General features: G+C 39.1%; 1 protein-coding gene across 3 annotated transcripts in view; it reads left to right on the top strand.

The window, feature by feature from the left end:
• The window catches only part of SACM1L (SAC1 like phosphatidylinositide phosphatase), a 28,136-nt gene extending 13,868 nt beyond the window's left edge, over positions 1-14,268 (top strand). For 2 of the 3 annotated variants that reach the window (XM_021385654.1, XM_021385656.1), the window contains 15 exons: positions 631-690; positions 2,335-2,368; positions 4,845-4,946; positions 5,695-5,780; positions 5,971-6,057; positions 6,519-6,587; positions 6,677-6,756; positions 7,244-7,342; positions 9,699-9,837; positions 10,063-10,132; positions 10,228-10,300; positions 10,757-10,850; positions 10,933-11,025; positions 11,717-11,774; positions 12,242-14,268. In XM_021385654.1, coding sequence (XP_021241329.1) covers positions 631-690; positions 2,335-2,368; positions 4,845-4,946; positions 5,695-5,780; positions 5,971-6,057; positions 6,519-6,587; positions 6,677-6,756; positions 7,244-7,342; positions 9,699-9,837; positions 10,063-10,132; positions 10,228-10,300; positions 10,757-10,850; positions 10,933-11,025; positions 11,717-11,774; positions 12,242-12,378 — 1,281 coding nt within the window. In that variant the 3' untranslated portion in view covers positions 12,379-14,268. Of the gene's footprint in view, positions 1-630; positions 691-2,334; positions 2,369-4,844; positions 4,947-5,694; positions 5,781-5,970; positions 6,058-6,518; positions 6,588-6,676; positions 6,757-7,243; positions 7,343-9,698; positions 9,838-10,062; positions 10,133-10,227; positions 10,301-10,756; positions 10,851-10,932; positions 11,026-11,197; positions 11,217-11,716; positions 11,775-12,241 lie in introns of those variants that run through there. The other variant, XM_021385655.1, reaches the window with a different exon arrangement.

Raw genomic sequence — 14,666 nt, 5'->3', positions numbered from 1 at the left:
ATCTTAGAGCTGAAATTTGTGCCATCTCCCTAGAGCCTGCGCTGTTCTGCAGCAAATGTCACTTTGATGACTAATTTGGTAGCTTTTTAGAAAGTGCTCAGCAACCTGCCCAAGATGCTTCTGAGGTGAGCTGAGAACAGGAGAAACATGAAGTTGAGGATCATTGATGTAGTTGGAAATAAATTCTTTCTATAACTGCGAGTTTTGTTTAACTTTGGTTCTTCAATTTGTTGATTCTTGCATACAGGACTCCTTACACTCTTAACTTCTGGCCACTTGAGCAATCTTACCTTGCTATTGTTATCAACGTTTTGGATAATCTCTTTGAGCCCTGTTTATATAATAGAAACTTTCGAACATTATTCTCATATTTCAGCTGAATTGCTAATGGTTTAGCATTCCTGAAGTGTCTGGCAACCTCCTTGAAGATAAGAGAACTGTTCTTTTAACAACTTTATCTAGAATTCTAGTTGAAGATCTATTAATGGTACTAGTGAACAAAGGGTGTTCCACATCCGTATACACTTATCCACCTAAGTTTGCATAATGCGTGGATTCTATGTTGCCCGTATGTTGGATTAAACAGAACTAAGAGTTTCTGAAAGCATGGTTTTTCTGTCTTTGCTGCAGGCAGATCCACGGTTTGTGTGGAATGGACATCTTCTTAGAGAATTTGCTGCTCAACCAGAGGTAAACGCTTTAGAATCATTATATTGATATAGAATGAATATGCTCTTACTAAAATTATACAGTGTTGTCTTATTTCAGACAGCTGGGATCTAGCATACCTTGGCTATTTCACTTTTAGTTTAGTACAGTGACAATCTACTTTCAAACTTCCAATTTAATGTCAATATCCTCAATATTTAGTATTGGAAGTGTCTTTGGAAGTGTCTGCATTTGAAGATAACGTGCTGAGGTCATGCTTGTGTAGCCTGAAGGCAGACTTGCACTGCAGAGCATGTACTTCTTGGACTTTTAAAAATGTAACTACTTGTTTATCTTTAGGTCAGCACAATACCCTAAGACTGGCTAGCATCTTTCTCAGTGGGTGCAGTTTAAACTCTGCTTGCCTAGTGAGTAGGTCATAAAGCTGACACTTGAGTAAGACTGACACTACTGGCACAATGTAATATTGGAATTCATTTAGTGCAGTAAATACCAGTGCATGACTATGAGTTGTGCTTGTAGTAAGTATGTCAGTGGCCAGACTTAGAAACCTGCAAAATACATGAAACCTACTAACCTAATAACCTAGCTAATTCTATGATTTCTATAGACATGGTCTAGTGGGGTTATTGGTGGTAGGTGGATGGTTGGACTAGGTGATCTTGTAGGTCTTTTCCAACCTAGCTAATTCTATGATTTCTACTAGACTGCCTCCACTACAGCAAGCTTTTCTCTTTATCAGTACTTACCATTTATCCAAGTGAACGACTCGCTGTTTCTATTTCTGTCTCAGTAACCTGTGCAGTTGTGCTTTTATGATAGCACTGGTTGAAAAGGCTGGATTATGCACTGCTTTTGGAATGTGAAGACTGGTAGTAGCAAAGGGCTGTTGTGCGTATTCCAGAGACATATATGACAGAGTAGGTGCTTTAGATGGTGCTGTACAAACAAAGCTGGGGAAATCAGGGAACCTGTGTTGAGGAGAGCAAAGAAAGCCAAGTGGCTGGTTGCTGAAAACAGGAGAAGGCAAAACAGAAGTTGAAGGGGGAGGTAACCAATGTGAGGGGAAGCATGACCTAATGCTGACTACAGGTGGCTTGCTACAGTAACAATTACAGGTAACGAGATGTGAAATTTCTGACTTCTAGCACTGGAAGACTTTAAAATTAAATTTGATTGAAAATCCAAGTTACCTTGGAGTGACAGGATAAGAAAAATCCTGGAATAAGCATTTCAAGCATTAGTCACAAAGAATTCTCCCTTACTGAAGTCTTGTGTTGCTGACTCTCTTATCTCAGCAGTAGGATGGAAGTTATAGAAAATACCGTATCAAGAGGTTTTCCGTGCCTACTGGTCTGTATCAAGCAGGCTTGCAGCAGAGTAAATGCCTTGAATAGAACAAAGCAGCTTGGTTCTGTCAAGGTCATTTAATTAGGATTAGGCTTTCACTTTTTCCCTACTACTGGTAAAGATTAGGTGTGCTGCTGTTTTCTTTAATTTTTTTTCTCTCTGAAGGAATTACTGCATCCTAATCAGAAAGTAGAAAACATCAAGTGTATAGAATTATATTTTAAAACTTTTAGACAACCATTATTAGTTACAATTTTTTGGCTGCTATTGTTTAATACTGCTAAATGCCTTGTGTGGCTTTCTTCTTTGTTTCAGATCCATAGATTTGCTACACCAGTGATGCATGGATGTATCCTTTCATGTTGTAAAGATCAATATTGAATTGGGTAGTCTGTGGCAAAATGACAGCTGCATGGGTTGCTACCTTGGCTATGTTGGTAATGTAACATAGAATATAAAGTCAGAATTAAGTTGTAGTTTGTTCATATATGAACACTACATGTTTGATAGCCCATTCACGTGTTAACTCGTATGAATGTTCTACTATGAAGGCTTGATGTAATTGACTTTACAGGCATGATTTGTCTAACTGCTTTTCAAGGAAGTTAAGGTTAGGATGAATGTAGCAAATTTACTTACATTAACCTTAGCACTTCTTACTGAAGGTATTCTTATAATTAAGTTAGCATTTCCTTTGACTTTAAAATAATGGAGAGTAGCTTTGACTTGGAGGAATGCTAGTGAATCTTCCTGTGGGTGAATAAAAAGATGAGGTGTTCTGCTGAAGGTGCCCAGAACTCATCTCCTAGCTGGTTGCTTTTCCTGCAGCAGCATGGTGGGATAGCAGCCTTTTTAGCAAATCAGTCTTGAAGGTTTTGAGTGTGGTGTTTTGTTTTCTTGAGAGAGAGAGAACTTAATCTTGTGAATAGGCTTAATACTCTCTGGCAACAATATTCTTCATGCAGTGTGTGATCAACAGCAAGTCCCAGGTTCTGACTTGGCAGCACAAAAAGGAGTGGCTAAGACTTGACTAAATAAGTTATGTAGCATTCTCCTTCTGTTGCCAAGGTTGCTCTGATGTGTGCAGGGAATGGCTTCCAGACAGTATCAGTTGCTCTGGTAGGACTGCTAGCAGCTGGCAAAGCTCCAGCCCTTCTTTCCTGTGACTTCATTTAATGGAAGATGTTGTGGGAGTAGGTGGAGAGTCAAGGAAAGATAGCAAAAGGGAACTGTCAAAACAATGCAGCCCATATCCTGCCTTTGCCAGGTGCTGGGTGGAAGAATCTGGATGGATTGCAATTAGCAATTGGCAGGCTGCAGCTAACACCTTCCTCTGTCCTATTTTCATTATAGAAATAATTAGTAATATGTGGTGCTGTAATTCTGACATTAACCAAACGTGTTAAAGAGACCAAGAATTTGAAGAGACTGGTTTTTTTTGTGTGTGTGATTAAAATGGTAGAAAATATCCTAAGCAGAACTGTGGTAGTCTCACTACAAGCTAATTCATTAAGCTCGTTTCTTCTTCCGTATAATCCTACATATTTTGTTCAGCATCTCGAGTGGGGTTCTAGTCTTGCAGTGATAAGAAATAGTGGACTTAATTGGGTAATGGAGACTTTAATCAACTGAAGGCTAAACTGGCTTTAATGTTGTAGACTTGCTGCTGCCCCCTCCTTCTCTTCAGCCTGCCCTCCACCAAAAAGAAAATATAACGCCCACCAAGAATAGTCAGTTCTGTCTTTTCCCCTTAAGTGTGTGTGGTAAGTAGCCAACAACAAGCTGATGCTTCAGTTGGGACAAATTACAGACGCAGAAAATGAGCCAGTTATTGCATTACAATTCAGGAGTAAAGTGCTTTGGAGGAAGTTAAAGTTGTTTGGGTTTCCCTTTCTTCCAAAGACTTATATTAGCATGAGTTTCTATTGATTGCTTCCAATACGGGATGCCTGTGCTGCAGCTTGTAAAAATAGCCAATTTTGATCTTGTGATTATTTTAAAGTTATGTGTTTTGGTTGTTAATGACAGAGGATGAAAGTCTTTGAATCTACCTGGAGAAATTATTTGTGAGGAATGCTGGTCTATTTTGGACTGCATAAACTACTCTAATCCAAACAAAGGGCATTATAAGCAGCACAGAAGAATAATCCAAAATTGGAAGTATTTGTTAATGTCCTGTTCATTCCTTGCTTAAACTTGGTCACAGGCTATGGTGTGTTTGCCACTTTGAGTATCTAACCTGAGCAGAAAAGCATGATTCCATAAGAAGTTCCTAATGAAGACTTGGTGTGCATCCTCATTTTGTGCGTGTGTGGATTAGAAAGCCAGTCTACATTCATTATAGTTCTGAAATCTCTAAAAGTGATGTGTGTTGTACTTACAGATGCAAGATTTCATAGCCGAAGATGCTTCTCTAAAAGGCTAGTTTTGGAGTGTCCTTTTCACTGAAAGCAGTACGGGCAAGAAGCATTAACACTGCTACATCCATGAACTCATGGCTTAACAGAATAACAGCTGTGAACTTCAGAAATCAGTTCATTTAATGATATACATAGGCCCATAAGGCTAGATAATCTTGTGTAGTGCCCCACTTCCTAAAAACTGTAGCAGTTCTAATGAACGTTCATCATGACATCCCCTCTGTCTTATCTTTTGAGATGCATATGCTGATAGTGAAAAGATGCCTTCTCTCAAGTTCAGTGTCTGTTACTGAGCAGGAAATGTTTACGGGTTTCCTTGAGTGTGATTGTTTGGTTCCTTGACTTTGGCTGTTTGCTGGTATGTAAGAAAAGTTTGGCTTTTTTTTCCTTATTGTTATTCATCAGTTATCTCTATGCACTCGTGTTCTATTAATGGCAAGTGTTTTGACTGGCTGCTTGTTTCCAGAAGAAGCTGTTTCAGAGCTGGTGTACGCTACTATGTAAGAGGTAAAACAGCAAATGGATTTACTTCAAAAATAATGCAAATTCAATCAGTATTTTTCTTCTAAGAGCAACTGCTGTTCAGTGACTCGAGCGCAAATTGCCTGTAATTGTAGCTTTTATCAGAAGTACCTTGCTCCAAAAAAATATGCCAGTAACCTGTATGATGAAGTTCTCCTTTATTCCTGCTAGAGATTACTGCGGAAGTTCTGTAGGGTAGTCTTACTGCTTTCCCATTTAAATGCAAAGTTAGGGTTAAATGCAAGCATAGCCCTTCTGGCCTAGCAGTAAACTAAGAGCATCACTGGTGCTGCCAGTGGAACTGTGAATAGTGGTGTTCTCCAATTATTAAAGGTCAAAAACTAGAAAAGGAAATGGATTTAAGTACTGCTTGTTCTGCGTGAGACTCAATAATACATGCTTTTGAAGAAATAAGTCAGTTTCTGCAGTACCTTTGCTACTGAATTGTAGTTATTTGTGTCAAAGCAGCTGCGTTATTTTCTATTCAGCTGCTCAGTTTCTAGGACTGTAATCAGGACTATAATTCACAAAATGTGATAAGCAAAATGTGGTTCTTCAGTAATTACACTTGATACAGATCATATTGAAGTTCTGCCAGAGGCATTTTTAATTTGCCATCTTCAAGCAGTTTTGGTGTTTTCATGCTTGCTTGGAAGTTGAGGGTAGGAAGCCTTTTGATGCCTTGCTGCTGTTCTGCGCTCTGAGCTCTTAACAAGGTCTTTATCCTGCTTAGGTATTGATTCAGAAGGACACGCAGCTAACTTTGTTGAAACAGAACAAATTGTGCATTACAAGGGGAGCAAAGCATCATTTGTTCAGGTAAGGTCAGTGGAATAAACTGCTGACTGGTTTAAGGGGTGTGAGTGTGTAGGTAAGTCTGTCTGTATTACAATATATAATATGTTTTTTAAATGTTTGTGTACAAGTTAACCAAACTATTCTGATTTACAAACTCACTTGCCATTTGAAAGTAAGTTTTGTTGTTTAAAACTGCTATGTTCTTTTTCAGACCCGTGGATCAATTCCTTTTTTCTGGTCTCAGAGACCAAACCTCAAGTATAAACCAAAGCCACAGATCAGCAAGTCAGTAAATCATGTATGTGAGTGTTTGTCTTGGGGTTTTAATGCATTTCTGGGCTTGTGTAGATGCGATAGGGTGACAGACCCTATCCTATCAGAAGATCCTATCCTATTCAGAAGAATAAAAATAGCAATATTGGATGGAGGGTTTTTTGAGTAGTAGTGAGAAGTCTTGTGTTCTGTGGAAGAAGTTCAGAACCTGAAAAAAAAAAATCAAGGGCGAATGGAGATAGTATTTTCTCTTTGGTTCTTGTTTGCAGTAGTTTTAGTAGTTGGAAAATACTTATCTATGGCTTGTTTAAGGAGAGCTGAATGGGGGAGGTGTGTGGGGGAGTGAAAGTAAAAGTGTGTTAACACAGTAGAGAACAACAAACACTTTGCTATAAAACTGTGTATGCAGTATCACTGAGAAGTGATTGTGTGGGTTTCCTTGTAGATCGGATCTTAAATCTGTCGTTGTATTTCTTTCTTTTCTAGATGGATGGCTTCCAAAGACATTTTGACTCGCAAATAATCAGCTATGGAAAGCAGATGATTGTTAACTTGGTATGCTTTCCCTTGTTCTTCTTGAGAAAGCTGCTCTTCTTTCAAGCAGGTTTACAAATAACATTGTCTTTTTTTCCCTTCCTTTCCAGGTTAACCAAAAGGGTTCTGAGCTGCCTCTGGAGCAGACATTTGCAAAAATGGTGAACAGCATGGCAAATGGAATGGTCAGGTACGTGTGAAGTGAAACGATACTTTCTTGTGTTTAAAAACTGAGCATTGCCTCTGAGACAGAGTGATAAAGGCCTTGAAAGCACTGATTAAATAGCTGATTTGTCAATGTTTTGTTTTTATGAATTAACCTTTATGTAACCACTGTCCCTACCTCAGACTTCTCACAAGTGAGACTGAAGATGGGACACGTAGAACAAAGGAGGGAAGTGAAGGGCCACAACACAGATGAAGTCAGATGCATTTCTTCTATTATGTGTTTTCTAGAGAAAATATACTAGCCAGAACTTAAAATGAGTAACTAGTGCTTTTTTTGTCTTGTAACGAAATGTAAATACTGTCACCATGCACACTAAGGAAGCAGTCATGGGAAGATTACAGAGCACTGACTAAATCCACAGGTGTAAATTCTGTCACTGCTTTGTTTTGTGGATGCGTGGATTTCTGAGACTGCAGTATTCTAAAAAGGTGCTTCTTCCTCTGAACAGATACATAGCATTTGACTTCCATAAAGAGTGCAGTCGGATGAGATGGGATCGACTTCAGATTTTACTGGATCAACTAGCAGAACAGCAAGATGAGTTTAGGTAACACTTGACGGTTCTCTTAATTATTAAAATAAGACTCCTTTCTCACAGCTTCTATTGTTGCAAGGCACACTAAAACAGACTTGTAAAGCTTGTATAAAAATAAGATGCATTCTCATGCCATTAGAGATCTGTTAGGATGTAAAATACAGAGCCCTTTATGTCCCAGTAAAGTGGTTCTGAAAATCACAGCAGCCCCGTGTTGTGCCTTGAGAACTGCCTTTGGGTAAACAATTTGAAGAAATCAGTGTGCATGCAACTGTGAAGTTCTAAAAAGATGTCTCATTTCGTGATATCTTTTTATCCAAGAGTAATTCCGTATGTTGATAGCAAGCTGTTCTGCTACATGGTGTCACGCTCCCCTGGCTCCAGCCCTGTTCTTTTTCGGGTGTTTTACATCTCTGCACGTTGTTTGTGGTATCGAACCTTTGCGTTAGCAGTGATATAGCTTGCTAACAAAAGTAGTCTACTTTTACATGACTAAAAACAAAATGAGAATTTAGTTCCTTGTGGATTAAATGTCCACATCAATTTAAGTCTGTGTTGCTCCCATGAGCATGTTGTTTTAAGCACATCTGGGTCTTTGCCGCTTATAGATGTGCAGATTGATAAGGGTCCCTGTTTACTTTGTTCTGCTTTTCTGGTTGCTTCCTTCCTGTCGTTAAGGTCTTGTGTTAGCTGATTTACTTTGTGCTTCAGCGATGTTACAGAACTGGCAGCGATATAGTTGAGCCATAAAAGGATGGTGAGATTAATCTACAAATTAGAACAGGAGTTGATCTCTTGCCTGGAATGAAGACTGTCAGAATAGTATGAATTAGTCATGTGAATACAGTCTCCCCACCACCGGAAAAAAAAAAAAAAGCCCCCAAAGCCTTCTGGAAAGCAAAAGGATAAATTAGCTTCAGAGCACTTGAAAGAATGAGAAAAAAGTGTGTAGGTTTCTTATTCAGCAAGGATCCTTCATTAGAGTGAATGCTGAGAATTGTATTGCATGTTTATTGTCAGCTGCCATTGGAGGCTTATAAAAGAACCAAGTTTCCTTGAAACAAGAAAAGGAAGCCATGTGCCTATAAAAACGAGATACAGAAAATAAGACTTTTCCTCAAGATTAGGTTATTTCTATCATGCCGTGTTTGAGTTCACCGTGGGTGACCTCTGTTTAAATGGTAACAGAAAAACAGGAGTTGTGATACACTTAAAAATAGTTCTGCACCTCTGGGAGAGGCAAACAACTCTTCTGCAGATTGAATCTGGTTGTGGCAGATCTGGCAGAAGGCTTGTTCTTCTGTTTTTTTAAAAATGACTTTTTTTAAGCGGTTACAAGGGATATATCACTTAATCTATCATTAACCACAAGTGTCTGCTCTTCATCTACACTGATTATCCTAATATCAGTTCTAGGCCAAACGTGGGAGAAGAGGGGGAAGTGAAGATTTCATAGGTGTAAACTCTATGCTTTTAGGTCAGGCTCTTGATTTTTTTTGTACTGCATGCATCTTTAGTGTAATTTTTGTCTTAATGCTGTACAGTAACAGTGGATCATACGCTAGTCCAAATTCAGAGTTCATAATTACATAATAGAGTAACTTAATCTCACAGAGTATGACCTGTGAATCTTTAGGCAACTGGAAGCTTAATTCTGTGGTAGGACAAGTCCCATCCGTGCATCCAACTGATCGTTTGATTTGTGTATTTGTTTCACCAGCTCAGTTATCAGAATATTTGCATGCGATCCAGTATTTCAAAGGAGCTTTTTAATACCAGTTAACTGGGGAAGGAAAAACCTATGATTTAGTTGGTTAAAAAGGTTGGGATGATTCACATATGTAGTTGTAAAGGGGAATGAGATGTTCCCACAGATGCCTGTACAATGGAGAGGAGGAGGATGAGAGCTGATGGTTGCAGATTTTCAGTAGTTCAAATCTTTAAGGCAACAACCTTCTGGAAGAAGTGTTCCTCACAGTTCACTCTTTGTGTCATGGTAACGGGATTGAGGCTGATGATCAGGTATACAGATCCAGTTACTTTCATGTTTATACTCTGCTAATGATCATGGTAATTGTGGATATGGAGCATAGAACTTAAGTCACTGTTGTTGCACTAGAAGCTGCTCTTCCCGTTGGCCTATAGCTCAGTATTGCTGTCTGTCTGAATGACAGCAGTGAGAACTGCTCGGAGATTACCACGTGTTCATGTATTAATACTGTTTTTATCCTGGAGGGGAAGAATTCAGGGAGGCATCACGTGTCAAAGACATGACCAACAACTCTTCATATGCTCTGAAAACTGTTTTGGCTGCTGAAATGTTTACTTGTTACAATCCACCTAGGTATTCATACATTTTATGTTCCAGTTATTTTCTAGTTGATTCGGACGGTAAAATTGTGACTCAGCAGGAAGGAATATTCCGCAGTAATTGTATGGACTGCCTGGATAGGACAAATGTGATTCAGAGCTTGCTAGCACGCCGATCTCTTCAAGCCCAGCTTCAGGTAAATACTTAATTCTCATTTAACAAGCTCTAAGAGGAGAACAGTTTGAAATAGAAATCCTAAATATAATGTAACACCTCAATAAGAGCTTATAGACTTGAGTTACTGTAACACTTACTTGAAATGCACTGCCCAGATTCTGGTTTATTGCGCATAGGTGTTTCTGAAAGCAAATCCTAATCTTTCTAACGTATTACTAGCGTGCTTCCATCTGCTTTGTTTCAGAGGCTAGGTGTTTTGCATGTTGGACAGAGAATTGAGGAGCAAGCAGACTTTGAGAAAATCTACAAAAATGGTATGCTGCTCATAGAGCTTAAAACAAACAAACAAAAAAACTTTTCCAAACAGTACGTAATTTCCTTAATCTTCTCAATGTTTTCCTGTTCACAGCATGGGCTGATAATGCTAATGCTTGTGCCAAACAGTATGCTGGAACTGGTGCCTTAAAGACAGATTACACGAGGCAAGTCAGCCTTTCTTGTAAAGGCCTTCTTGGTTTTTTCGTGGTGCACATCTGGGGCTTTCTTTAGGTCTTCGCATCCAAAAAGATCATTAATCTGGGGCTTAGGCTATTAATGATTTTGTAGTGGTTTGATTCAGTTGGTAAAATGTGAGACTAGAATCTCCAAAAGAACACTATTCCTTGTGTTGATATGAAAGGAGAAAAGGCAATCTAGAAATAAAAACAAGAAATGCATACCTTCAAGGTACACTTGGATCATGGGATGGAGAGAAGCGTAATTCTGTTTTCAAATAACTTGTAACAAGTGTGTACGGTATTAATGCAGAGGCAGCACTCGATAATTGTATGTGTAGGTACTCATTAAACATAGTACGTTTGAACAGTGAAAAGGCTGTATCTGAAGTCTTGTCCTGGATGCATAAATATATAGTAAATATTTCTAAAAACTTCTTGCAGAACTGGGAAGAGGACTCAGTGGGGCTTAATAATGGATGGCTGGAACTCATTAATACGTTACTACAAAAATAACTTCTCTGATGGATTTAGACAAGTAAGTTGAGCTTTTAACTGTCAGAAAATAGATTTGATAAATACTGCTGTGCATTTCAACTCTTGCTCTGTTTCTTTCTCAGGATGCTATTGATCTCTTTCTTGGAAATTATTCAGTGGATGAAGTAGAATCTGCTAGTCCTCTACACGTCAAGAAAGATTGGAAGTTCTTAGCTGTGAGTATGAAGATTTTATTCTTGTTTTTCCAAACACGTGAAACCTTTTAGTCACTTGCATCAATTAAGGCTAAGTAGAAATTGTCTACTTAATAATTGAGTGTCCCTATAATCTGGCTGTGTTTCTGTGATACCTGCTTGTAGGACTAAACACAGGCTGTTCCTTTGACAGAAAGCGGAGTGTCCTTGAGGTATTGAAAAAACTGCTGCTTGCTTTTTTAATATCTGCTTCAAGTGGAAAGGGAGAAATCCTACCAGTCACCATCAATGACTGTTTCCTTCTGCAGAAGAAACTTGTGAAGAACCCTCCTCATACTTTATGCAGAAACATAGACTGTAAAATGAAGAAAATTTTTCCCCCCTTTTCTCCCCTTTCCCTTCTGTGTAGCAAAATGGGGCTTGGGGGCACTAGAGGTGTAAGTGGTAGCTGGTGTATTTGACTTTTCTTTAAAAAAAAAATCTTTACATCACGTCTTTTCTAATATATAGAAGAAGTATTTTCATTCTGAATGTCACTGTTGAGCACACTTGCAAATTTTGGAACAATCCAAAATTGTACAGTTGTACCTGACATCAGCAGTTGAAACAACTTGATGGCAGAGCAAATAAATAGTTTTGCAGTCCTAGACTCAAGGAATTTAAGGAATATATGTGCTATTATATCATGTAACTATTCTTTTTCTTTTCCCAGTTGCCTATTATTATGGTGGTTGCTTTCTCCATGTGCATCATTTGTTTGTTAATGGCTGGTAAGTCACAGTTAACTGCCCCCAAACTTAGTTCTACCTGAGTAGAGGTTTTTTGGCACAAAGGCAGGTCAGAAAAGTGAGATATAGACATAAGTGTGATCTGATTAATATCTCTCCTGATCTGCATCTGTGCTGGGAATAGAAGATTCTCTTTTCTGCTTCTTTTCCTTAAAATTTCATAATATTTGTGCCAACAGAGTTCTTGAGTCTGTGACCTCTGTAGCTATCTGCTTAAAGTACTCTAAGAACTGTGTGGCAGACAGTGCTAGTTTACAAATAAGCAACTTTGACTTGTCGCCTTCTAGGTAAGGAAATACAAAATGGTATAAGAAGGGCCCCAGTACCTATGAAGCGCTCCTAACTTCATTTGGTATCTGTGGGAGGGCTTGAAATGTTTTTCTGTTGTACTTAAATTCTCTCTCTGGTCATTGGAGATAATAAACTACAGTGTTTGTCTGACTTAACAGGTGATACATGGACTGAGACACTGGCCTATGTGCTTTTCTGGGGAACAGCAAGCTTTGGAACTTTTGCCATTATCCTTTACAATGGCAAGGATTTTGTAGATGCACCCAAGCTGGTCCAGAAAGAGAAGATGGACTGAATTTGTGTGTGTGGAAAGCGGCTTGGTACTGAGGATTCCTCAAGCCACACTTGGAGTCTCTACTGACCTGCTTTCCACACCAAATAGTGGTCTTATGAACATTCTTCATTGGCAGCGCTGGAGGGGAGAGAAACAGTCTTAGTTGCAATGGTCTTTGGAATATTGCATTAGTGAGGGGCCTCCACCCACTTCACTGAGAATTAAAAGATTAAAGGCAGCTTTCTGGTTTCTGGAATGCTGCAGAATGTAAAGTGGACTGCTTAAGCTCATTGTCCACACAAGCAGCTCTGGCTGAACTTTGGTTTGGCAGCAGAGCTCTGATGCTGTTCATGTGTCAAAATACCTGGATGTTGAAGTGGTAATAATGGAGCTTCTAATCGTGTTCTCTGAACAAATAAGGCATCATAAAAACAGGAAGTCTTGTTCCAAGGCTCATAGCTGGATTACGTTTGCTGTGGTAAAGTCAAAGTCCTTCATGCATATTTGTGTGGGGGGTGGGTTTCACCAAATATACAGGATTATTTTGAATCCTAGTGGTCCTCCAAAATGAGCTTTTTGTCCTATGGTGTCTAGGACTGATGCAATATTCTACTAATCATTGTTTGGGTGAGAGTTGTAATTGGATGCTCCTGAAGTTGCAGACGTCTTGCACTGTTTCAGTACTGCAGTCTCCAGATGATGATTCATTAGCTCATTAAAACACAGATTTTTCTTTCTAAGGATGTAAATGAAATCAAAGAATGTAAAACTCCTTGCAGGGTTTATCAAACCCTCCTTATGCTAAAGGCCCAAAGTACTCCACCACTTTAAGAATGGTCACAATGCAAAATGTGAACTTGTTTTGCTAGTCAGCTCTCTGTTTGTTTCTTTTGTTGTTGTTGGAATAATTTACGAAAAAAGGAGTTTGAATCTGAGGAGGAAGTGTCACCCTAAGGCCATGTTGCACTTGGGAACAGCTGCTTGCTTTTCATGCATGATGATGTAACACACTTCAAAGGAAAAAAGTTTAAAAAGCTACAAAATAACTTGTGCTGGTTAACAATAAATGTGTGTCATTAAATTTAGTGCTTCCAAGCTGTATAAAAATAAGTAATCCTACTCGAGGACCAATTTTAAACTATTTTGTCACTTATTTTATATGGTTTGTTCAAAACCAGCCATGAAACTTGCTTAAGGCGCTGTGCATTGTTTAATATTTCCTGTAAGTACAGCTGTATATTCAGATTGCGGTTATAAGATGTAAATGGGGGGAGAAATGTGTAGAATAATAGAGCTAGCACGGTTGTCGTTACTGAAGTTAGAACACAAAGCACTGGTACACCAGTGTTTCACTGTGTTATGACTGAAACTGTGTACAGACTTTTGCAGTTGTTATCTGTTCATTTTAACCTTGAATGTTGCTGGAGGCCGCTGGTTCTGTGTGACCATAACCTGTGCATAAACACCAGTACTTGCTGTGCCTCTGTCTGCTTCTAGATGCTGTGCTGGGAATACCAGTTCGTGGTTAACTGGAAACTCCTCTCTCACTTCATTTTCCAGTGTCACCTCTGTCATGGACACAAAGTACAGGAACACCATAGACTTCAACATGTAACGGTTCTTATGGCTCTGGGACAGCTGCCCTTTGAAACTCAGTTGTCTTTCAGTCTGGAACTGAATCTTTGCAGCTCTTGTTTAAAGGAAAAAAAAAATAAAAAACAACAAAATAACAGATTTGTTGTGGCTAAGACCAGCTGTGGAATATGTGTATGGAGAGAGGGAGAGACATGGGTTAACATAGGTTCTCAAAGCCAGAGGGCAGCCAGAGCTCAGTGCTTTGCAAAGAGCCTGTATTTCTGAAATCACAACAGTGTACTCATCAATGACAATAAAACATTCGATTTTTCTAGATTCTGGCAGCTGCGTTTTGTGCTTGAAGTCCTTATTGTTATGAATTCACTTACGAGACTGAAACTCGAAATTCCGAATATGTAAATTTATTGATTATAATGAGCAAAGAGCTAAGAGGCAAAACAGCGCTGGGCGACAGGGGAATCTTCATCCCACCAACTGCCGCACTATCGGGCTGTTTCGCAGTCCTTTTATGCAGTCCTTCTTCTGCCTCCGTGTCCTTCTGTAAGACGTCTTGCGCATGCTCGTGTTGTTGCTAGGGGGTCTTTTTCTGCCTCCTGGTGATCGTCCGGGTTGAAGTAAGTAGTCTTCCTCTGTATCCTTTCCTTGACCTCTTTAACAATTACCACATATGGTATGGAATTTATGCAGGCAGATTGAATGGGTTGATTACACAA

The sequence above is a fragment of the Numida meleagris genome, chromosome 2 (assembly GCF_002078875.1).
Source record: "Numida meleagris isolate 19003 breed g44 Domestic line chromosome 2, NumMel1.0, whole genome shotgun sequence".
Taxonomy (NCBI): Eukaryota; Metazoa; Chordata; class Aves; order Galliformes; family Numididae; genus Numida; species Numida meleagris.
This window is presented reverse-complemented; position numbering and strand designations above follow the sequence as displayed.